General features: G+C 54.8%; 1 protein-coding gene across 3 annotated transcripts; it reads right to left on the bottom strand.

The window, feature by feature from the left end:
• Nucleotides 1–9710: 9710 nt before the first annotated feature.
• On the bottom strand, nt 9711–18879 carry XIRP1 (xin actin binding repeat containing 1). 3 transcript variants are annotated; one of them, XM_057555423.1, is made up of 3 exons: nt 18742–18864; nt 12528–15882; nt 11965–12100 (listed from the first exon to the last, which is right to left on the bottom strand). In XM_057555423.1, the coding sequence occupies exons 2-3, from the start codon at nt 15879–15881 to the stop codon at nt 12092–12094; spliced, it is 3363 nt and encodes a 1120-aa protein (XP_057411406.1). In that variant the 5' UTR covers nt 15882; nt 18742–18864; the 3' UTR covers nt 11965–12091. The 3 variants fall into 3 exon arrangements, with proteins under 3 accessions (XP_007191508.2, XP_007191509.2, XP_057411406.1); XM_007191446.2 differs by having other exon boundaries at nt 9711–15885; nt 18742–18879; XM_007191447.2 differs by having other exon boundaries at nt 9711–15882.
• Between the last annotated feature and the right edge of the window lie 3194 nt (nt 18880–22073).

Below are 22073 nucleotides of genomic sequence, written 5' to 3' on the forward strand. Positions count from 1 at the left end.
CGCCCTGAAGCCAAAGGTTCAGGGTAACCAAGATACTGAACGTGCCACTGAGATGCTTCTTGAGTGAGCGAGCCACCTGTGGCAAAGAGCTATCGGTACCACAAAGGGATGCTGTATCTCATCTCTTATTTCAAAACCTCATGTGAATATCTTTCCCTCAACAGCCAGCATACTTTGTTCAACAGTGTCTTTTACTTGCTGTCCATTTCTCCACACAGTTTTCTGAAAAGGCATAGTCGGAGAGGCATGAATAGAGGGCATTGACTCTTCTTGCTATTTGTTTCTACACATATCGAGATCAGGAGCCAGATTGTTGCCTGACAGCTGGTCTTTGTGAATACAGTGGTGTGTGGTTGGTGTTCAGATGCAAGTTGTGTGTGTGTGTGTGTTTTCTTTTAAATCTGACAGTCAGTGTACCATCAGATAATGGCACACTCAAAACAGGATCAGTTTAGGAAAGCTTATTTACAATGGTACTACTTACAAACATGTAGGTGTAGGAGCACCCCAAGGGATGGTGTGATAACCTGGACGAGCAGCAGCAGAGCTGTTACCACCAATAGACCTGAAGGGAAAATGTGGGGGGAAGGGAGAGGTCACTAGAAGGGAGAGAACTGAGTGGGCTGGCTGCCTTGGGAGGACCAGTGGCCCCCCACTGGAGGATACCTCCAACCCATGGAGACTCACAGGCAGGAAACCAAAGGACTAAATACCTGATCTCATTCGCTTCCCTCTACTGTCCCTGCTGGGTCTCCCCATGGCTGAACCCAACTGGAAGCCAGAAGCTCATTCATCTAATCTTGCAAAGGAATTCAGTGATACATAGAACAAAAAGTCAGCAGGTACATTTCCTTCCTGTGTTTTTGGAAAATATGTGGCAAGCTGACACATCAGTGGTACACCCATTAGGAATGCTTTCAATTACCAATAATAGAGAATTCACTACAGTTTATTTCTGTACTGTAACGGGAAGGCTGGAAGGTGGCAAACACTGACATTCAATAATGTCAGTGCTGGTGTCTCTAGAATTCTCTCAGCCTTTACCTTGTGCTGGTTGCTTCATAGGTGCAAGATGGCTGCCCAGGTCCAGGCATCATGACCATAGTTAAGTCAGGAAGAAGGGGGAAGGGGGGCTACCAGCACATATACCCATTTTCTGAAAAAAAACAAAACCAAACCAAAAATTTTCATAGGAGTACCCTCAGCAGACTTTTCATCGTATTTAATTGGCCAGAACTGGGTCTCATGTAGCAGCAAGGGAGACTGGGAAAGTGGGAAATGGGCTGGTGATGATTGATTTAGACCACTTGTAATTAATTGCCTGAGATTGGAGACCTTGGTGTATGGATCAAAATCAGAAATCTTTTATCAGGAAAGAAGGGACGGAATAAATTTCTGGATCAACAGTGAACAAGGTTTGCCACAAGTGGTTTGTATTCAACAGCAAAGCCAACTGTCTGCTAGTACTCACTTAGGACAGCCATTGCTCTTTCACACTATGTGCCATTTATTTTATGTGACATCCAAAAGTATTGTTTGGGGACTTCCCTGGTGGCGCAGTGGTTAAGAATCCGCCTGCCAATGCAGGGGACACGGGTTCGATCCCTGGTCCAGGAAGATCCCACATGCTGCGGAGCAGCTAAGCCCATGTGCCACAACTACTGAGCCTGTGCTCTAGAGCCCGCAAGCCACAACTACTGAGCCCACGTGCCACAACCACTGAAGCATGCGCATCTATAGCCCATGCTCCGCAACAAGAGAAGCCACCGCAATGGGAAGCCCACGCACCGCAACGAAGAGTAGCCCCCACTGGCCACAACTAGAGAAAGCCTGTGCGCAGCAATGAAGACCCAACATAGCCAAAAATAAATAAATAAATTTATAAAAAAGAAAAGGAATCACTATTTTAAAAAAAAAGAATGAAAATATTAAAAAGTCAAGTAAATAAAAAGACTCATTTAATTAAAAAAAAAGAGTGTTGTTTGATCAAGTAATCTTGCCAGGAGCTTGCTCTGCTTTTCCTCAGTAGCCTATGACTCAATTTACATGTCATAGTTTGAAGTGTGTAGGTTTTCACTGTAAGTTGGACACCTTTAATGATGCCTCTCTGGTTTTGATCTTTTCTCTGTCTTTAGTGACAAAATGTATCTTGACCACACTGGACATTATTATTTTACCCATATTATGGAAAGACCTGATTGGTTTTCTAACTAGCTTACGGGATCTGATGTGAAGAGGATGCAAAAGTCTCACTGGGCTTCCTGCCACTGTTTGACAAAGTTTCATAAGAGATGATGCCTCCAGGGCTAGAGAAAATGATTACCAGCGAACAAAATCCCAGTTTCAGATATTCATTCCCGTATCTGTCTTTCTGAGTCACACTTTTTTTCTCGTGTAAAATTGTCTCATTCTACACACTCATTTACTCTGGTATATATGATCATATTTTATATTGCAGTATTTTTTTTTGCTATTTTCAATATTATTTTTATGCTTTAATGAACCTCTTTTGAACTACTGATCCATCTTTATGATTTGGGGCCACACTACCATATAATAGTAACAATAAAATGGAAATATAACACATGTAAACAATCACATGTAAATGGTGTGAAAAATCTCTTAGCAAGCTGAACTAGACTCCATGGCATTCTCTTTAGTATGAACTTAGCTGAACTGGCCAACTCACTTCTGGTGGTACAGGTGTGCCTACAAGACCACGATGATGATTACAAAGGTAATGGGATTTCTGTGGAAATGATCACTGATCTCACATTTATGAAATGTATGTGAATAAAATTGCTTGTCTGTGTAGCAGACCCTGCCATGCCCCACTCATATCCCCTTACACTCACAATTCTCACATGTGCTGATGATGGTTTCTATGGGGCCAACAGGGATGTCAGCCAATGGAAGTGGAGCACGATGTCCAAGGCCAGCTCCTGCAAGAGGAAATTCATTTCTATACCATCTATCGACCTCTGCAGTGAACAGGGCCCTTGGTTCACTGGGGAGCGATGAGGGGCTGAGATCTTAACGAATCAAATAAATCCTTGCCCTCCCACGTGGAGCTGATAGGTAAGAAGTGAGACAATTCACTTACTAGAAGCTAGAGTATACTAAGGGCCACAATAATAACAGCTGTGATAGTTTAAAAACATGGCTGCAAATACTTTCACACTTATCAAAAGAGGGAATCTAATTCCTCTCCCCTTGAATATGGGCCAGCCTTAGTGACCTATCATGAACAAAATGTGCAAGAAGTGATACTGTATGATTTCCAAGGTTAATTAGTAGGTGATAGAGCTACTGTACGCGCAACTGTTAGGTCAAAGGGTATGTTCATTTAAAATTCTGATCCTAATGCCAGGTTGTTCTCCACTTCTCTCCCACCCCTCCGCCTCCCAACAGTGGATAAACACTCCTTTTGGATCAGTATACTGGTTTCAACTGGCATTTCTATACTATGGGAGAAGTGAAGCATCTTTTTCCTTGGAACCTCTCTTGGGGTCAGAAGACCCAGCTGGAGACAAGCGTGGGACTCAGGGGAGCCAGGGGGCCCCCGCCAACAACAGCCACGGCTCCACTTGCTCCCCCCTGCTCCCCTGTTTTCGGCGCTTTCCTTCCTCCCCCACAAGGTTCAGATTCCTGGAACCAGGCTCGGTGACCTCACGCCGGTGACTTCACATCCGGGACCTTCTGGGAATTCTCAGCAGCACTTTTTCGTAAGAAAACTAACGGGGGAGGCGGGAGAGGAGGAGGAACGTGGTGCGTCAGGGGAGGGGGCCGGAGCTCCCCGCCCAGAGGCAGCTTCCTCTTTCCGGTCGGGGGTGGGTGGAGCTGGCAGCGGCGTGCGGCCGAGCGGCCGCCAGCTAAACCCGAGGCCCCGCCCCCCCACGCCCCCCACGCCCCCACGCCCCCACGCCCCCAACACCCCCAACACCCACCGCTGACGGGTGCGCGCGACAACCCGGGACTAGTGTCCCGGGACGGGACTAGGGGGCAATTGCCGGGGGCCCCCAGGCTGAGCCTCTGCCAGAATTTTCTTCCGAAGTTAGATAGTCGTCTAACTTGGCAGCTCTGCCACAGGTGGGAAGCGGGTACCTTCCTGAGGGAGAAAAAGTGTGTGTGTGTCGCTGACTCGCAGCTACCAACAGTAGCGGGGGAAGGGGGACACGTACAAAACCGAAGGTTTACAACGGCGTTTTCCAAGCTACAAAACTGCATAAAGTTGAGAGGTCAGAGAAGGACACACTCCATGGCTTCTGCTTCCTTGAAGAGGTTGCCTCAGAGCTGTGTCTTCAACACCAAGCTGTACAGAAATGAACCGGAGGGGGAAATGAGGGGGGCTGCATTATGACTTTCGTAAGCCCTAGGCACTTGGGCTTGCATGGGCTCTTTCCTCCATAAAAAAAATATTTAAGAATATATTTTACAACTGTGGTGGTTAAAGATGAAGATACTAATGTTATATACTAAACCATTTTCTTCTACCCAAAAGTTCTTTTTTTCCTGTTGATTTTAAAAGAAGAATATTTTCATGGGCCCATCAAGTATTGTGGGCCTGAGGCTCCATCCATGCCTGCTGTGCCCAGTGGGTAAGCTGACCCTGGACAAAGCCAGGGTGGTGTGACAAAGCCTGGATAGAACATTAAAGGACCTGGAAGGTCTGATTCTCTTGGGGGAATGGAGCGAGAGAGGCTATAAACACAGGTGGCAGCTGCACAAGAAGGGCCTTGAATGACGTGAGGAGTGTGGATTTTATGGTGGAGGTGGTGAGGAGCCATTGTAGGGCTGGACTGGAGGATTGACAGTTTGGGGGTGGCACTGGAGGTGGGAAGGGCATTGGGAACGCTGTTGCTGTAATGACATCCAAACTCTTCCTGAGCCACAGTGGAGATGGAAGGGAGGGGGAAGGGTAAGCCACAGATTGATGTGAGGAGATGGGGCCTGGAGAAGCCTGGGTTGACTTCTCTGGCTCATCCCTCCTGGACAGGAGAAAACAAGAGGAGAAACTGTACTGGCTTCAGGACTTTGGGAAGATCAAATGGAGGGTCCTTCACCAGTCACAAAGCAGGGAGAGTTTGCATACCTTAATAGGTGTGTGGGTGGCTTCAGGGCCACCTCTTGCCCAGATCTCTGCAGGGGCTCCTACTAGCTATTCCAACCCCCTCTCTGCTGCCCCAGGCACCCCTCCAAAGCTCCATTCCCATTGGGCCGCTTTCCTGCTTCCCATGGCCCAGAAGACAAAACCACAGTCCTCACCTGGACATTTCCAGAGTTCAGAATGAGAAGAAACAGACTGGGTTTTCAACACCCCTTACAGTAGAACACTGTTCCAGAATCTCATTTGGTTACATGTTGCTCAATCCCCAATAACTGCCCTTTCTCCCCCACCCTGCAGTCCCTGCCAGAAAACAAAAAACAAACAAAAAACTATACGTGATTCCCACCTTCCAACGCAAACACTGGGCTTCCTCCAGAGCAGACCAGGCCAAAATCAAGGGCTGGGACAGGAACTATACTTACAGGGAGAAGAACTGGGCTCAAATGACTCCTTGAAAGACAAACCTTCACTTACTCACTCTAAAACATGGATTGAGCGCCTACTATGTGCTTTTGTACCATTCTAGGCACTGGAGATGCAACAATAAACAAATGAGAAGTGTTTGGCATGGAGATGATACTCCAGTGGAGGGCGATTTGCCTGTGGAGATGGCACTTTCCAAAGTTGGCCACATATTCTTCTAGAACGTTGCCTCTTCCTCATCAAAAGGTAGTGTCTAATACCCCTTCCATTCAATATACACAGACTTGTGACTTACTTGTAACCAACATAATGCAGCAGAAGTGATTGTGTGTGACTTCTGAGGCTAGATCATAAAAGGCAATGCAGCTTCTGTCTTGTTAGTTGGGACACACGCCTTTGGAAACGAGATGCAACACAGGAAGTCCAACTACCCTGAGACTGCCATAATGTGAGGAGGCCCAGGCAACACAGGGAGGCCACACATATGTGTTCTGGCTGACATTCCAGCTGAGGTCCCAGCCAGCAGCCAGCATCAACTGCCAGACATTTGAGTGAGTGAGTGAGTTTTCAGATGTTTGCAGACCATAGCTGTCATATTACCCCCACCCTTTGAGACTTTCCAGCTGAGGCCCCACACATCATGGCACAGAGGGAAGCCATGCCCACTGTGTTCTGTCCAAATTCCTGACCCACAGAATTCATGAGCATCATAAAATGGTTTTTTAAACCACTAAATTTGGGGTGGTTTGCCATGCAGGAATAGTATCCAGAACACTGACAATAAACAAGCAAATATGTGAGCAAGATAATTTTCTGCTGTGATAGGTTCTCAGGAAAACAAACAAAAATAGCACAGCATGATAACTTGGAGGAAGGCCACTATAGATGGGGAGTGGGTGGGTGTCGGGATAGGTGGGGGAGGCAGAGGAGGTATGGATCAGGAAAGGTCTTTCTGGAGAGACATTTGAACTGGAATGTGAGAAAGAGCCCAGCCACTAAAGATCTTGCAAAAAAAAAAAAAAAGATCTTGCAGAAGAGACTTCCTAGCATAGGTTACAGCAGGTGCAAAGGCCCTGAGGCAGGAATCAGCTTGGTGTGTTCTGTGAAGATCAGGAATGCCAGTGTAACTAGGGTGATGTGGGTGAGGAGGAGAGTGGGGCAATGAAGCTGGAGAGGATGGTTGAGAGGCAAGGCATTCTGGCCTTACAGGCCCCTGAGAAGAGTTAGATTTCAGGCTGAGTAAGCTGAAAGCCTGTGGAGGGTATTATAAAGGAGTGACTTGGTCTGGTAAACTTTTTTTAAAAAAACTTTATTTATTTATTTATTTTTGGCTGTGTTGGGTCTTCGTTTCTGTGCGAGGGCTTTCTCCAGTTGCGGAGAGCAGGGGCCACTCTTCATCGCAGTGCGCGGGCCTCTCACTGTCGCGGCCTCTCCCGTTGTGGGGCACAGGCTCCAGACGCGCAGGCTCAGTGGTTGTGGCTCACGGGCTTAGCTGCTCCGCGGCATGTGGGCTCTTCCCAACACCAGGGCTCGAACCCGGTTCCCCTGCATTGGAAGGCAGATTCTTAACCACTGCGCCACCAGGGAAGCCCCAAGGTAAACTCTTGATAAGAGCTTTGGGTGCCAGGTGGATGACAGACTGTAAGGACAGGGCAAAGGGAAGACCACTTGGGAGGCTATGACAGTGGTCCAGGAAAGGGGGAATGGATGGTGGCCTGGGACAGGGTGATGGCGGTGAAGATGGGGACTGTTGGATAAGTTCGGAACAGGGGCAGTGACAAGAGTAATGAGAAGGGAGGAGGCGCCCGGCCGGCAGGACGGTCCTGGATGGGGCCGCGGCAGGGGTGAGGACCGGAACTGGCATCCTTCTGGAATCCGGGAGGGAGGCTCCGAGCAGGGGCCGGCCAGGACGGCGTGTACTGGCGTCCGGCGTCTGCCGCGCGGAGCCTGCCCCTGGCTGCGCGCCTGCCGGGTGTTTCCCAGCAACGGCTACCGCCGCCCGAAAAGTTCCGAACCCAGCGGCCGAGGTGATGTCATTGTCACCTTGGCGACGGCGGGTGGGAACACGCCCCCTCCAGGCTAGGGGCGGGGTCTGGGCGCCGCATGCTCCGCCCCCAGTCGGCCCGCGTGGAAATGCCGCCCACTCCCCCGGCAGGAGGAGAGGCGGTACCTGGGGTTCTGCAGCAGGTGTGATAGCTTGTGAGGGCACTGGGCGAGGCCTTACCGAGCGGCCGCTGCTCTCCTTGCGCGCTGCCTCCGGTGCGCTCACTACCCATCCACCAACCTCTTCCCCACTCTTCCCCCTAGGCCGCCACCTCCAGCTATTAGGACTGGCTCCTCTGTCATTCAGAGATGCCTTCCCGAACCACGCAAGCTAAAGTAACTGCCACTTCTCCTCTCGTGGGCTGACCTTGTTTTTATTTCCTTCACAGTCTCGCTCCCTTCTAAAATTACCTTCTCTGCTTATAATATATTGTCTTCCCTCTCTAAGTTCCATGAGGTCAGGGATAAATTCTGCCATGTTCATCTCTATTCTCAGCACCCTGGATGGAACCTGGCATGAAGTAGGTGCTCAATAAATGTTAGTTGGATGAATCAGTGAATTCACTCAATCATTTCATTCACCCAGGGGTTCATTTATTTGACATTTGTGCAGTGCCTTCTAGGCACTTGTGATAAGCAGTAAGGATACTGAGATGAACGAGACAGGGACTCCACCTGGAGGTGAGAACAAGAGATAGATTAAAACTAATAATTACAGTAGGAGAAGTGAACAGCCTTGAGTTCCAGACGCTGGGCATAGTTCCAAGCACTTTACATATATTAATTCACTTAATCTGCACAATAGTAGGCACTTATAATCGTGCCCACTTTACAAATGAGAACACTGAGAACAGTCATGCCATAAGTTGCTGGGCCCTGTAATCAAGTGAGATCCCACAGAGGGCGGGGGAGGGGGACCCGTGGCGAGGGAGTAATAGCGAGATGTGTAGCCGGCCCAGGTAGGCAGATTTCCTATCTTAATTGCTTATACACACCAGTCTTCCAGGGGACAGGCTGCTTCCAGCTCAGAGCTCTGCTGCCCCAGGGGAACCCCTGTCAGTGGAGCAGGCAGTGATGGGGCTGGGAGGGGTGTGGAGGGCTGATCCCTGGGCTGGTGGTATGATGGGAGCCTACCTGTTCAACAAAAGCAAAGTATGGACAAGTTTCCACCTAACCTTATCGGGGGCAGGATGTGTGTGTGGGTCGGGGGAGGCAGGGGTGGGCAATCATAGTTGTCCACCTATACGAAAGTGTGTTTAGGCAATCCAGGAACTACACTCACTCCCACCTCTGGGTTTTTGCATGTGCTCGTCCCCCTGCCTAGCTGGCACTTCCTCCTGATTGTCCCATAACTGGCTTTTTGTTATTCAGATCTCAGTTGAAAAGTTTTTTCCCCTTGGAGGGGTATGCCTTGGCCACACTCTCTAAGGCAATCACCTATCACTGTCACATCATCATGTTTTAAGATTCCTACCCCAGAGTGGGAGAATGGCTTAGTCAGGTGCATCACCCTTATTCCTGAACTGATTGTTTCTGTTTATTCATAGTCTCTCTGCCTCCTCATTCTAGAAAGTCAGTTCCCTGAGTATATGACCCCATTAGACCTCACCTCTGTGTCCCAGCTGCCTAGAACAGGCCTGGCATGCAGCAGGCGCTCAGTGCTTTTTGAAAGTATGGAAAAGGGCCCTTCACCAGATCATTCTGACTTTCCAGGCCAGGATCTGTGCCCTCCCCTTCCCAGGAACCTCTGCTCTGCACATTGCATCCTGGCCTGACCAGGAGGAAGGTGGCCCAGCCATCTTGGCCACTGGAGTTCTCCTGGCTGTGGCCCTCCCTCCTTCCCGGGCCTGACTGAGCCATTCTTCCACTCTGGGGCAGGATTCTGTTCAGATTCCACTCCAGGGTGGTGTCCAAGGTAGGGGGCAGCAGTGTATGTATGTGTTGGGGCATGGGGAGCAAGGAGAATGGGGGATGGGCCTTTCTGATTCCCAACCAAGATGGTAGAAGAAGGGGTGGCTTTTCAGAGCTTTCCAACACTGCTGTTGCCAGGAACACAGGGCACCTGGAGGTGTGGCTGTTTTTCCCCTACAGTGAGAACTCAGACTCTGGGACAGATGCACAGTTAGACACGGAGAGAAGGGAATAAAACTTGGGTTTATTCAGACTGTATCCCTCCCATTTGGGGTACAGAGTCAGGGGCATTGGGGGTGGAGAGAACCTTTGGCTTCTAGGGACATTGGTGATCGCCGACCTTTTCTGTATGACCTTTGTGCTGCCAGGATGACTCGCTGAATGAGGGAGATGGTAATGGGCCCCCTTCTGGGGCCCTAGTCAATCTGAAACAGAGACCAATGCAGCTGGCCCTGTCCTCCCCAGGAATTAAAGAGCAGAAGACTGAGAACATTTGACTTGTATTGAAAGAAATGAAGGCTGAAGGTCACTCACGGGGTTCTGTCTCAGGCAGTGGCGTGTATACTCACTCGTGTTGGCACACGGGCCAGGCCTGTGAGAGGAGTGTGTGTGCCTGTACAGATTACATCCTCCACGAGCAGCTGTGAGCCCCCATCCAGCTCCTGGGCTTGGGCTACTCAGAGGGGCTTCTTCGCAACTTTTCTTTCCCCCCTTTTGCAAGAACTGACAAAAGGGAAACTGCCCACAAGTCTCAGAAGATGCCCTTTCTTTTTGGTCCTTGCCTCATCTGTGCAGGAGGTAGGCACCCACCTCCGTCCCAGGGCCCTGGGGATGGGTGGGAGGCTGTGGTGGGAGGCGGAGGGGCTCACTGGGCATCTGGCTGGGAGTGGCCGCAGGGCACACACACCTTCCCAGCTTCTGCCAGGCCTGTGCTGAGCCCGGCTGGACTGTGCAGGAACTGCCTCAGCAAGGGGGAGGCGTGGAGCCCGAGGTGGGGGCCTGGGCCCCTGGGCGGCTCTGCGGGCTCGGTGACCGTGGTGGGGGAGGTGAGCACTGAGGTCCTGCGCTGGTCCACCCTCTCATATTGCGCGGTCACTGTTCTTGTGGCTCCATAGTGCTGGGGGCCGCCGGGCCCAGTCTGCAGCTCCAGAACACTTTTCTGCCGCCTGGTGGGCAGGGGGCTGGCTGAGGCAGGGGCATGCTGGGGCTGTCCGGAGCACTGGGTGGCTTCTTTCTTCCCGGCCTTGTTCCAGACATCTTTCTGGTGGGGCTGAGCCTGGCCCACATCCTGGGGGAGGTGTGTGCTTTTCACTGAGACCTCGGGGCTGCACCTGGGGCTGGGAGCCTCCAGAAGCTTCCTAGTGCCCGACTCGATGGAGATAAAGGTTGGGGAGGAGGGTGAATCTCTGCTGGGAGGTAACACTCGAGGGAGGCTTGACTCTTCTCTCAAGGTCTCCAGCCTCCGAGTAGAAGGGGTGGTTGGGGCTGCTTGACTTCTGACCTCAGTGTGATTTCTGACCTTGGCCTGACCCTGGACCTCAGTGTGGCATGTAACCTCAGTTTGGCTCTTGACTGCAGTTTGGCTCCTGACTTCCTGGCCTGGGCAGTTGGGCCTGAATCTACTGCTGTCTGTGACACTGACGTTGTGGGCACTGTGGTCCTTTAGAGGTCCCTGGGCACGGCCTCTGGTGTTATTCCCAGGCTGGAGGCTAGACATGGAGCTGAGAGCCTTGTGCACGGCCTCCTCGATGTCCAGCAGCCTGGCCAGGGTCTGTTCCTTCAGCCGGGCCACCTCCGTGCTGACCCTTGTCAGCTCCCCAAAGGCCTGCTCCACTGAGGCCTTGGGCTTGTGGGGGGCAGCGGGAGCTGGAGGGGCCCCTCTCAGCTGGGGCACAGCCTCGAAGAGCCTCCTCAGTGCCCGCACGTCCACGGCGCTTTTGGCCTCCTTCTCCAGTGCTTGCACCTGGCTCAGGAGGCCCTGGAGCTCTTGCTGGCTTCCCTGCAGAATCTTGGGGCTCTCAGGGACCCCTTGCTGGGAACTGTCTGTGCACTTCTCTCCTGAGGGGCTGGGGCCCTGCTGCGGTGAGGTGGGGTCACTGCTGAGAGCTGAGAGCTCGAGGGGCTCAGGGCTCTGATCGTTGCTGCCCGCAGCCTGACTTTTGGTGGGCCTGGGGACCACGGTGCTGGAGTCATGCTGGGGGCTGTGCTGGCTCTGTCCAGTGGAGCATCCAGCCCGCGATACTTGGCCCTGGCCTGCAGTGGTGGGGACCTTGGTTGGCCGAGGGTCATGGTCAGTTGTACCAGTCTCACCTTGTCTGTATTTTCCTTGCCCCACTTCCTTAGAGGAGCTGGGAGAGAGGGCTGAGGGCTTGGGCAGCCAGTGAGGGGGCGGGATCTGGCTTAGGTGTGCAGGTTTGGGGGGCAGCTGGGGCTTCTTCCTTGGGTGCGTGGTGGGCTCCAGTTTCGGGGTTTTTGTCTGTGAATCCTCAGGGCTTCTCTGGCCAGCAGGGCTGCTGTGGGACTGGAGAAGGGGGTCCTGCGTGGGCTCAGAGGCCTGCTGGATGGAATTCTCATCATGGCCGGCTTGGGCTGGGAAGTCAGGTCCCGTCACAGCAGCTGGGAGAGGAGGAGGAGGCGGAACAGAGGCATTATGGGAGTGCAGGCTGGCACCTGCAGCCTGAGGCCCAGAGGCCAGAGTGTGGGGGGCTAAGGGGGCAGCCTTCAGGGTGGTCTCTGCAGCTTGGAGGACCCCTGGGCCGAGTCCTGCCATCACCTTCTCTGGAGGTCCCCAGGCCTTCTGTGTGTGGCTCCCAGGCTCCTCTTGCCCAGGCCCGAGACTCTGACCTGGGCCTTCCAGGAGTGGGCTGGGAGCCTGGGACGGGAGCGCAGTCTCCCTGCCCCTTGGCAAGGCTCCTCTCTCAGAAGGCCAGACACCCCCCGGTAGGTCAAAGGTCCTGATGGGGTGAGCAGTGTAAATGCCATCCTGAATAGTCACCCACCCCCTAGGCAGCCCTCCAGGCAGTGCTTTCTGTTCCCCACTGACCTTTCTGGGGGCTGCTGGGATCCTGGGGTCACCTCCAGCCAGAGGCCTGGTGTTGCTCTGGGCAGTCCCAGTGGCTGTGGCCGGTACTTGCAGAAGACTATCCTGGGAGGGCATAGAGGCGGCTCCAGGGGTGGGGCCCTGCTTGTGCTTGCTCAGAACTTGCTGGTGCAGGCTTTGGGCTTCAGCTGTTGCCATTCTCAGACTCTGCATGGCAGCCTGGAGGTTTGGGGACTTGGGCCCCAGGGGCATAGTCGTGGCTCCATCTGACTTTCCCAAAGCTTCCATCCCTTTCTGCCCAGTGCACCTGCTTTCCTGCTTTTCTTCCCTAGCCAGAGGGACTGCCTTTCTAACGGCCTGTGGGGGGCAGGGGGTGGCCCCCGGCCCTCTCAGATGCCCCATCCCCATGCTGGGGTCCAGTGGGGGAACACGGATGATGCTCTCAGTCAGGGGCAGCCTCTGGGCCCCCTCGCTGGCTGGCACTGGACTTGAGTCAGCCGGTGGCTCCCACCGCAGACTGTGCAGGCCACTCAGGTCTCCTTTGTCTATGCAGCTGGCCAGCATCTGCACACTGCTCCTCTCGGGGGCCCTGCTGGTTAGCCGGGGCTGCAGAGAGTAGGCGGTCAGTGCCACTAGGCCCTGCTCTGTCTCCTGCATCACTAGCCCAGTCCTTGCCACCGAGGTCCCGAGGCCACAAGCCAGCAACTGCTGGAACTCAGGGTCCATGTCTTCGACCTTCCAGCTGCTGCCTGGTGCTGGCAGCTTCAGTGGCTTGAGGCGAAGCTGGCCCACTGGGTCCTCCTGCACCAGCAGCCCCTGCTGGTCCACGTCTGGCCGGTGCAGCACTTGGCAGACAATCCTGGGAAGCTCGCCAGACACCAGCTCCTCCTTCCGAACGTGGGGGCCACCCTGCTCTGGGCCTGGGAGCACGTACTTGGCAAGGCAGAGCTCCCCTGGCCCTCGGGCCTCCATGACGATGCCTCCGTGGTGCAGGATGCCAGGCGTGGCGTGCAGAGTCCGCAGGGTCCCCTCAATTGCAGTCTGTTGCCTCTCCCACACCCTATTGCCTGAGGGGCCCACGGGCTGCTCTTCCTGGTGGTTGCCCCCTTGGATGCTCTCAGCTGCCAGGGAGCCCATGGGGCAATTCTCAAAGAGCCAGGTGAACTTGTGCACAGAGCCTGTTGGGGTGGGCTCAGGGATTACCCTGGATCCCTGGTTTTCCCTCTTGCCTGCCTCCAGGGCCTGGAAAACCTCCTTCTGACGAGACACCTGCCCTGAGGGGATGTCCACTCTGCTGCAGTATCGCACAGGCCCCCTTCTGCAGGGATGGCCTGAGACCTGCAGAGGCTCAGTCTCAAAGATGTGTCTGTCTGTCTGTCTTTCCCCAGCCTGGACCTGGCTGACCTCAAGGTGCTGCTCCCTGGAACTTTCTGGTCTGTCTGGGGGTTGGGGCGTGAACATCCAGGTGCAGGACCGTGCCTTGGCCTTGGGTGTGGAATCTGTGATCTCTGACCCCTGCTTCTCGCCCAACTCACTCATTGGGCATGTCTCAAACAACCAGCGAATGGTCTGCACATCACCCTTGGGGGATGCTTCAAGCTGAGGGCCTCCCTGAGGCTTTCCTTCTTCTTCCCGTCGTTCCTGCTGCTCCCGTTGGTGGATTACCTCCAGGGGCTGGGTCTCAAAGAGCCACCGGGCAGTGCCCACGTCTCCAGCCACCACTTCCTGCCGGGTGATGCCCCGCACCACGTCGACGGTACTGGGGTTTTGGCCTAGTTGGTCTAGGGGCTGTGTCTCAAACATCCACCTGTAACCCTGTACATCACCTCCGACTACATGCTCTCTGCTGACAGAGGTCAGGGCATGGAGGTGGCCTTTGCCATCCTGCATGGCATACACCGGGGACCCTATGTCCTGGGACTGCCCAGCAGAATCAGTTCCTTCTGCTCTGCTTATGCTCCCGTGGGCTGAAGCTTCACCCTGCCTGATGCTGTCCAGGGGTAGGGTCTCAAAAAGGTTCTTGAAGGTCTTCACGTCTCCCTTCACCCCATCCCTCTGGGGGGCACTCTGAGAGAGGGACAGTGCTGAGGAACCATCACTGGATAGACGCTCGTACATGAACCTCTCACCCTCCTGGGGTCCCACCCGCTGCAGGTGACCCACTTGGACCTTGTCTCTGAGTGTATCCGAGGGCTGCATCTCAAATAGCCACAGGGTGGAGCGGACATCACCGGGGACCACTTCCTCTTTGGGTGGCGCCTCTGCTCCAGCCTCCTCTTCCCCCTTTAGAGTGTCTAGTGCTCGGGTCTCAAACAAATGCCGCTGCTGCTGAACGTCTGGACCAGGAGGGATAAGATCTGGGGATGGCTGGAAGTCCTTCTCGTCCACCAAGATCTCCCGGATGGCATCCAGGGGCTGTGTCTCAAAGATCCAGCGAGTTGCGCTGACGTCGGTCCTGGCCACCTCCTCCAGAGAGATCCCCCGGATCACCCGCACCTGGCTGGGGTCCCGGTTGATGGCGTCCAGAGGCTGCGTTTCGAAGAGCCAACGGGCAGACTTCACCGCGTTGCTTTGGATCTCCTCCCGGCAGGCGGCCTTGACCTCGTGGATGGCTCCCTCTGCGTCCTGGATGGCACACAGCGGCTCTGTTTGGAACAGCTTCACCGTCTTCTTCACATCGCCCTTCAGCTCCTGGATCTCTGAGCGCAGCTCCAAGGGGCTCTGCTCCTGGATGGAGGGGCGGGAGCCCAGGCAGTCCAGTGGCCGCATCTCAAAGAGCATCCTGGTACCCTGGACATCTCCACTGGCTGCAGGCTCCCTCACTGTAGCTTCCGGTGCCCCAGCATGGCCCGTCAGCTCATCCAGCGGCTTTGTCTCAAACAGCCAGCGGGCTGCACGGACGTCCCCTCCAGATGGCCGAGGTCCAGCTGGCTCCTGGTCTGTGCTGTTGGCAAAGGAGCCTTCCTCAAACTTGCGGGACGTGGCCTGGACATTGCCACCGGGCACGGGCTCCTTGGCAGGTGGCCTCTCATGGTCCCCAATGGCGTCCAGCCGCCAGTTCTCAAAGATCCAGCGCATGCACTGGACGTCACCCTCAGTGGGCTCTTCGGAACCCAGGATCTCAGCCAAGTCTTCAGCCACAGCCTCAGCCAGATTCTTGCGGAGCTCGGGGTGGATGTGCTTGTAGAGGCGGCGGAGCTCGCTGGCTTGCCGCTGCTGGTGGAACTTGGAGAAGGACTCCTTGGGTGGCGGCAGCGGCAGATCCTCCAGAGCAGGTGGTGGAGGGAGGGGCAGGTCCTCTGTAGCTGCCACGGGGATGCTTGGGGTGGGGGCCACCTGCGTCTGAGCGTCGGCCATCCTTCTGAGGAGAGGGGGAAGAGATGAGGATGGGGCGGGGGGCTTTAGGTGGGATGGGGCTGGTTGCTGGGAGAAATGGCAGGGAGCAGGGCCCAGGGGCAGAGTAGCCCTGCTGTGGCATGTGCTTAGAGACCCCCTCCCTTTCCAGACCTCACCTGGGTCTCACCCTGCCACCTGCGTGGTTGATACATGACAAGTCTTGAGTTTAAGGCACATGGAGCCATCCATCAAGGTGCTTCCCCAGAATCACCTGGGTTGCTAGGGAACAAACAGGGCACTGCGGGCTTTGAAGCTCTGTCCTTCAGCCAAGGGATGCCCAGACCTCCAGTGGGAAAACTGGACGTGCCCATCCTTGCCTGCCTTTGCCAAAATCAGTTTTTCCCTGGCAGACTCCCAGGTGAGTGGCCTGGGGGAATTCTGATTTAAGGGGTCCCAGTCAGGGAGAGGCAGGTCCCTAAACTGGTAACTATTTTCCGTGGAGAGAAATAGTCATCAGTTATGTTTCCTTTCGTAACACCAGAGGGCGCGCTTGTCACTTTCACGGGGGAGGGGGGCGGGGTGGTGGTGGCCTGCCCAGTCTTTAGCTCTTGGGTCTCCACTCACCCTTCCCAGGCCAGGGAGGCAAAGCAGGGGCCAGCAGCCCGAGCTACAGTGGAAGCAGTGAGGCTGAGTGAGGGTTCACCAGGTATCTCATGGTTAGGCAGAACCTGATTCTGAATCCTAGTTAGGGTTTTCTGTGCCAAGACTCAGAAGATCTGAGCTAGGGCGACCTCAAGGATCTTCTGGCCCAACCACTCTTACTTAAAGAGGCCCAGAGTCAGATCTTGGCAAATGAGAGGCAGGCAGTGCTGGCTCGGAGTTCCTAGACCCTATAGGTAGGGAGTGTGAAGCTTTCTTAGTGGCCGTGGTGTCCCTCTGTTCCCTGGAAGGCACCCCAGGAGAGTGTGAGGGTGACACCCACAGGGAGGGGAGGCAGTGCGACCAAGGGCCTTCCTGCAGAGATAGCCCCGCCCCTCACTCGTGGACCCTCATCCCCAGTTGAGTGCAACCGGAGTCTCCTGTGCTCCTTTCTCCCTCTTCATGCCCATCAGCTTCCACCAAGGCCCCTCCCATCCCTGCCCCCCATGGCCTCCCACCGCTCAAGCCCTTCTCTGGTCTCTGTCCTCGGTGTCTTATCTGTCTTGTGACAGGTGTACTAACAGTCCCCAGAGGCCAGTAGGAAAAGTGTGAGAAGCACGTTCCCCCTCTCGCTGCCCCTGACCCACTGCTCTGCTCCACACTCGGTGCTAAATATAGCCGAGGTCCTGGCCTCAGCACAGCAGCCCTGCGCTGGGGAGAGGTCAGGCTCAGCCAGTGGGACCCTGGGAGCCTGGGCCCACCTCATCTCCTTCTCTGCCCTGGGCTCCCTGATCCTGCCTCCTGAGCTGGTGTCAGGCCCCTGGCCTACAGCATGACCAGTGCTAGAACCCTGTCCTGGCCGAAGCGACCTGGGGCAGGGGGAAGGACTTTCTTCTCACGGCTACCTCAGAAGGGGGGAAATTGAGCCTTGCGTGCCCCACCCAACCCCGACATGTCCACCAAAGGCATCTGAGCCCCAAGGAGTGTGACGTCTAAAACCGGCAGCCCGAGTCTCATTACCTGCTCCGGGTGCTTCCTTTAGTCTCTGAGTTCTCATGAGGACCCTCTGCCACAGGCAGACCTCAACTGTCCCCACCTCCTCCCTGTCCTGTCACCAGGGTGGCCGGAGCAGATGGCACGTACAGGCCACCAGCTCCACCCCATCCCCACCCCTAGGAATCTCCAGAATCCCTACTATGGTCACAAGTTGTCAGCATCACAGAGTCCAGAGATGGCAGACCTGAGGACCCACAGAGGTCACTGAGCCAACCCCCTCACTGTTCAGACGGGGAGACAGGCCCCAAGAGGGGAAGGAGGTGACCCAGGAGGCTCCGCCAGGTGGTAGCAAGGCCTTCCCACCGCGTTTCTTGAGGGCAGGGACGGGCGGGGTGAGGGCAGAGTTCAGAACTGGGACCAGACTTAGTGCAGGGCCTGAGCCTCAATGGGTGTCCCTGAGCTCGGCCTCCCAGGGCTGGGCCGGCCTCTCAGGGAGACCCCTACTTTTGCTTCCAGGTCTGCTCTTTCTTGGCCCAGCACCTCCACACAGATGCACCTCTACATCTGGACAGACTCAGAGCTGGTCGCCCCACCTTGTGCCCCCCCCCCCAGATCTTCCCCAAGGGCTTTCCAACTGGGCAAGTCGATGGTCTGCATCCCACCCCAGGCCCTAGGCCATGATATGCAGGGAGCTGGGCTCAGGCCAGCCAGGGGGAGACATTCCCAGTCCAGATATGCCAAGACTTTCACCCGCAGCAGCTGGGCACCGGGCTTGTCCTGGCAGTGCAGAGTCGGGCCCACTTACCCACCTCCAGCCTCCATGTCCTCCCCCGCCTCCTCTGTCCTTTCTTCCAGACACTGGGCCTAGCTGGGGCTTCCCTGGGAAGAAGCCCTGAAGCCTGAGGAACTCCATACCTGTATTTTAAAAATTGCAACCCCAGGCCATTTCCTCCCGCAAGCCTTTCTGGATTATGCCAGGCTGGCTGGAACCTGCCCCTCTGCAGGCCTCAGGCCTGTGGCAGCCACTCTGGGAACTCCCGTGGGGCTCACGATAACTCTCTCTTAACTTCTTCTTGGAATCTTTCTATCAGACCCCTCCACTCACCTGCCTCCAGATGCGCACCCCTCACCCTCCTTCCGCCACCCAGAGCTTCCCCTCATACATGCTACCCTGCGAGGGTCCAGAGGGGGTCCCAGCCTGGAGAGCCAGCCCCACCATGGAGAGACAAAGGGGCGGGTTACTCACCCGAGGGTCCTGCTTGGCTGATGGGGGTTTGGGGTCTGTGGCAGGTGCGGCCTAAGGGGCTGTTGTTCCTCTTGTTGTTTGGGGCTGGTCTAGCTCTGCCGGCTCCGTCAGATGCCTTCTCGCCGCCCTGGCTCCAGGTCTCTGTCCCCTGCCAGCCCCAGCAGCTGCCTTTATCTGGCTGGTTAGTGGGTGGGCCAAGGTGGGGGAGGGTGGGGGGAAGCTCAGTTCAGAGTATGAAGTGGTTCCGTTATTTTTAGGGCTTGTGGAAGTTAACTGGTCTGTCCCGGGAATCAGTTACGTGTGCCTTCTGCTGGGGAGGGGAAGAGGAGTGGGGAGGGGGGAGAGCTTCATTCATCCCGGTCTGATCAGAGGATTGGGGTCAGTGACTCAGCCATGGTGTGGGGTGCGGCTATCCCAGACTGTTTTGAGGGCATGAGTAAGGAGGGGCATCTGACACCTGAGTGGCCCAGCTCCCACCTCCCTACTCCAGACCAGCCTCTGATTATTCCTGACGTGTGCTATGTGTCCGTCTTGCCAGGAGACTGGAGGCCCCCTGAGGGCAGGCCTGGGGCCCTCCTCCTCAGTTCCTGGCCTGGAAACCCCTGAGAGTAAGGCCCAACCCTCCTTCTCCCCGACTCCCTCTGCACTAAAGATTTCCCCTCTCTCTTCCATCCCTCCACAGCACAGCTATATTCAGCCCTGAGCGCACGCAGCTGGGTCTGGGGGAAAGACATCTGTGTTTCCAGGCCTCAGTTCTTCACTGGGTCCCTGATTTATCAGGGAATTCCACAGCATGGTTCTGTGGTGTTCACAGCAGATTATCTGGGTCCTTGTTTACTTTCAGGCTCTTGCCTCTGACTCAGGGCCCAGGCTTTCTGGGAATGGAGGGGAGGGGAGGGGAGGGGCGGCACACGGGGAGCTGACTCGGGGGTTATTTCTGACCCTGGAGTCATCATCAGCTTCCCAGTCACAGAAGGATTGGGAGGTGGGGGTGGGTCACGCCTGCCCCTCCTTTTCTGCCCAGAGTCCAAGGGGCTTAGTAGGCTCGAGAGATCCTGGCATTTTGGCCGGGAAGGGCGGTGTGGTAAGGGGCGTCAGGGGACCACACAGAGCACACGCAAAGGAGGCATTTTGCCCAGGCTCCGTGTTGCAGGCCCTGCAGGTGCGTTCTGTTACCTGGCAGAACAGGATCTTCCTTCTGGCATCCGGCATGCCCTCTGGTGCCAGGGAGTGACACCAGGCACTGCTCACTGTTTCCATTGAGTCAATGTCAGGCAGGCAGTGTTGGCCTGGGGGCGGGGAGAGGGGCATCTGGAAGCCCCCATCCCTGGCCTCTTCCCTCTTGCTGCTTTCCCTGCCCCTCCGCCTGCTCCGTGGACTCCTGGCTCTCCCTGGGAAGAGCAGGGAGACATGCGTCCTCTCAGGCCAAGGAAAGAGGAGCCTCAGTGCCTGCCTTCTAGAGTGGTTTTGAGACTTGAATGAATTCACGTATGAGAAGGTTTTGTGAGAGTGCTTAGCACATGGCATGTGCTATAGAAGGGCCTGCTGTTACTACATATGTAAGAAAAGCACCTAGAAGGAACCCACTTTCGTACTCACCACAAGTGTGATAACTCATGGTAGAAATTTCTCAGGCCTCAATATTAAGAAAGAGGCTTTTTATGACCGCCTGATTTTTTTTTGTTTTCTGTATTTTTAAATTTATTTTTAGTTTTGGCTGCATTGGGTCTTTGTTGCTGCACGCAGGCCTTCTCTAGTTGTGTCGAGCGGGGGCTACTCTGTTGTGCTGCGCGGCTTCTCATTGCAGTGGCTTCTCTTGTTGCGGAACACGGGCTCTAGGCACACGGGCTTCAGTAGTTGTAGCACGTGGGCTCTAGAGCACAGGCTCAGTAGTTGTAGCACATGGGCTTAGTTGCTCCACGGCATGTGGGATCTTCCCGGACCAGGGCTCGAACCCATGTCCCCTGCACTGGCAGGCGGATTCTTAACCACTGCGCCACCAGGGAAGTCCCGGTGTTTCCCTCTTTGCCTTGGCTCTGAGGAAGCTCAGAGCTAAATTTTCAGTCTTCTAGCAAGTAGACTTTGTGGGCTCTCTCCTGTGTAATGAGGGTAAACAACTGTCCCTGTTGCCCGTCTGAGGGGTTTCCCAGAACAAGGAACTTTCAGTTTGAAAACTGGGAAAGTTCGAAGAAAACCAGGATGAGCTGGTCACCCTATGTGTAATGATCTAACAGTATCACATCATCAGGGTGTCAGTGACAAGGCCATTAAGGCAATGAACCAGGCATTATTTATCAGAATGTCTTTGGTGGAGATGCTGTGAATTTATCTTTTTAAGCCCCCTCAAACTATTTGGGGAACGAGGCTGGGAATAAATAATTACACTGAGGTTGAATGGCTGTGCTTATTAATTGATCTCTGTCAAAAGGCAGAGGGGCCCTGGGGGAGGGGGTAGGAGGGAAGGGTGTCATTTTCCAGTGATTACAGCCCCCCTTCTGGAGCTTACTGCTTTCCAGTCTTGAGGGCACATTCCTCTGTCAGTCCATCCCTCTAAGTGAGTGGGACTCTGCTAAAGTTGGGGATTAGTCCGAAGTTCATGCCTGTCTCCCAGGAGAACTGGTACTCAGGCAGAGCTCAAAGTGAGCAGCTGGCAGTAGACTCACCAGAAGTTTCAGGAGTGTCAGAATGCAGGAATGGTTAAGAGCCAGACTGCCTAAATTTGAGTCCTATCTGTGACACTTATTAGCTGTGTGACCTTGGCAAGTTACTTACCCTCTCTGTTCCTCTGTTTCCTCACCTATAAAATGGGCATAATAATAGTGTATACCTCAGAAGGTTGCTATGAGGAATACACATTTATTACACACACACACACACACACACACACACACACACACACAGCACATTTGCAACAGTGCCCAGTATATATAAGCTCAATTAGTGAGTAAGCTCCATATATCTTCCCCTGGATCTTTGCCACCCCCAGCTTTCCCAGGTCCCAGATCCCAGTGTGTCCTTTTGGTCCAAAGATGAGTGCCCTTCAAAGCACTGGCTGGCAGTCCTGGCTTCCCTCCAGCTGGGAAGCAGACACGGTGTCAAGGGACAGCTGTGGGCAGGCCAGGCTGGGTCCTTTCCAGGGCTGCGGGAGACAGGTCGGCTCAGCCTCTTGACAAAATCATCTGAACCTAGAGAAGGCACTTCCTGCTCTGCTTGGGGGTCAGCTCAAAGCTGGACAGATTTGAGGGCACAGTCTCTACCCTCCTCCCATAGGAATGTCATGACTGTGGCATGAGGGGCAGCGAGGTATGGTTTCTGAGTGTGGGATCTGGTGT

Source organism: Balaenoptera acutorostrata, chromosome 10, assembly GCF_949987535.1.
Source record: "Balaenoptera acutorostrata chromosome 10, mBalAcu1.1, whole genome shotgun sequence".
Lineage (NCBI taxonomy): Eukaryota > Metazoa > Chordata > Mammalia > Artiodactyla > Balaenopteridae > Balaenoptera > Balaenoptera acutorostrata.

Bases quoted from the DNA above. Each gene is read 5' to 3' on its own strand.
- XIRP1 (XM_007191446.2), bottom strand. From the start codon at position 15,881: ATGGCCGACGCTCAGACGCAGGTGGCCCCCACCCCAAGCATCCCCGTG.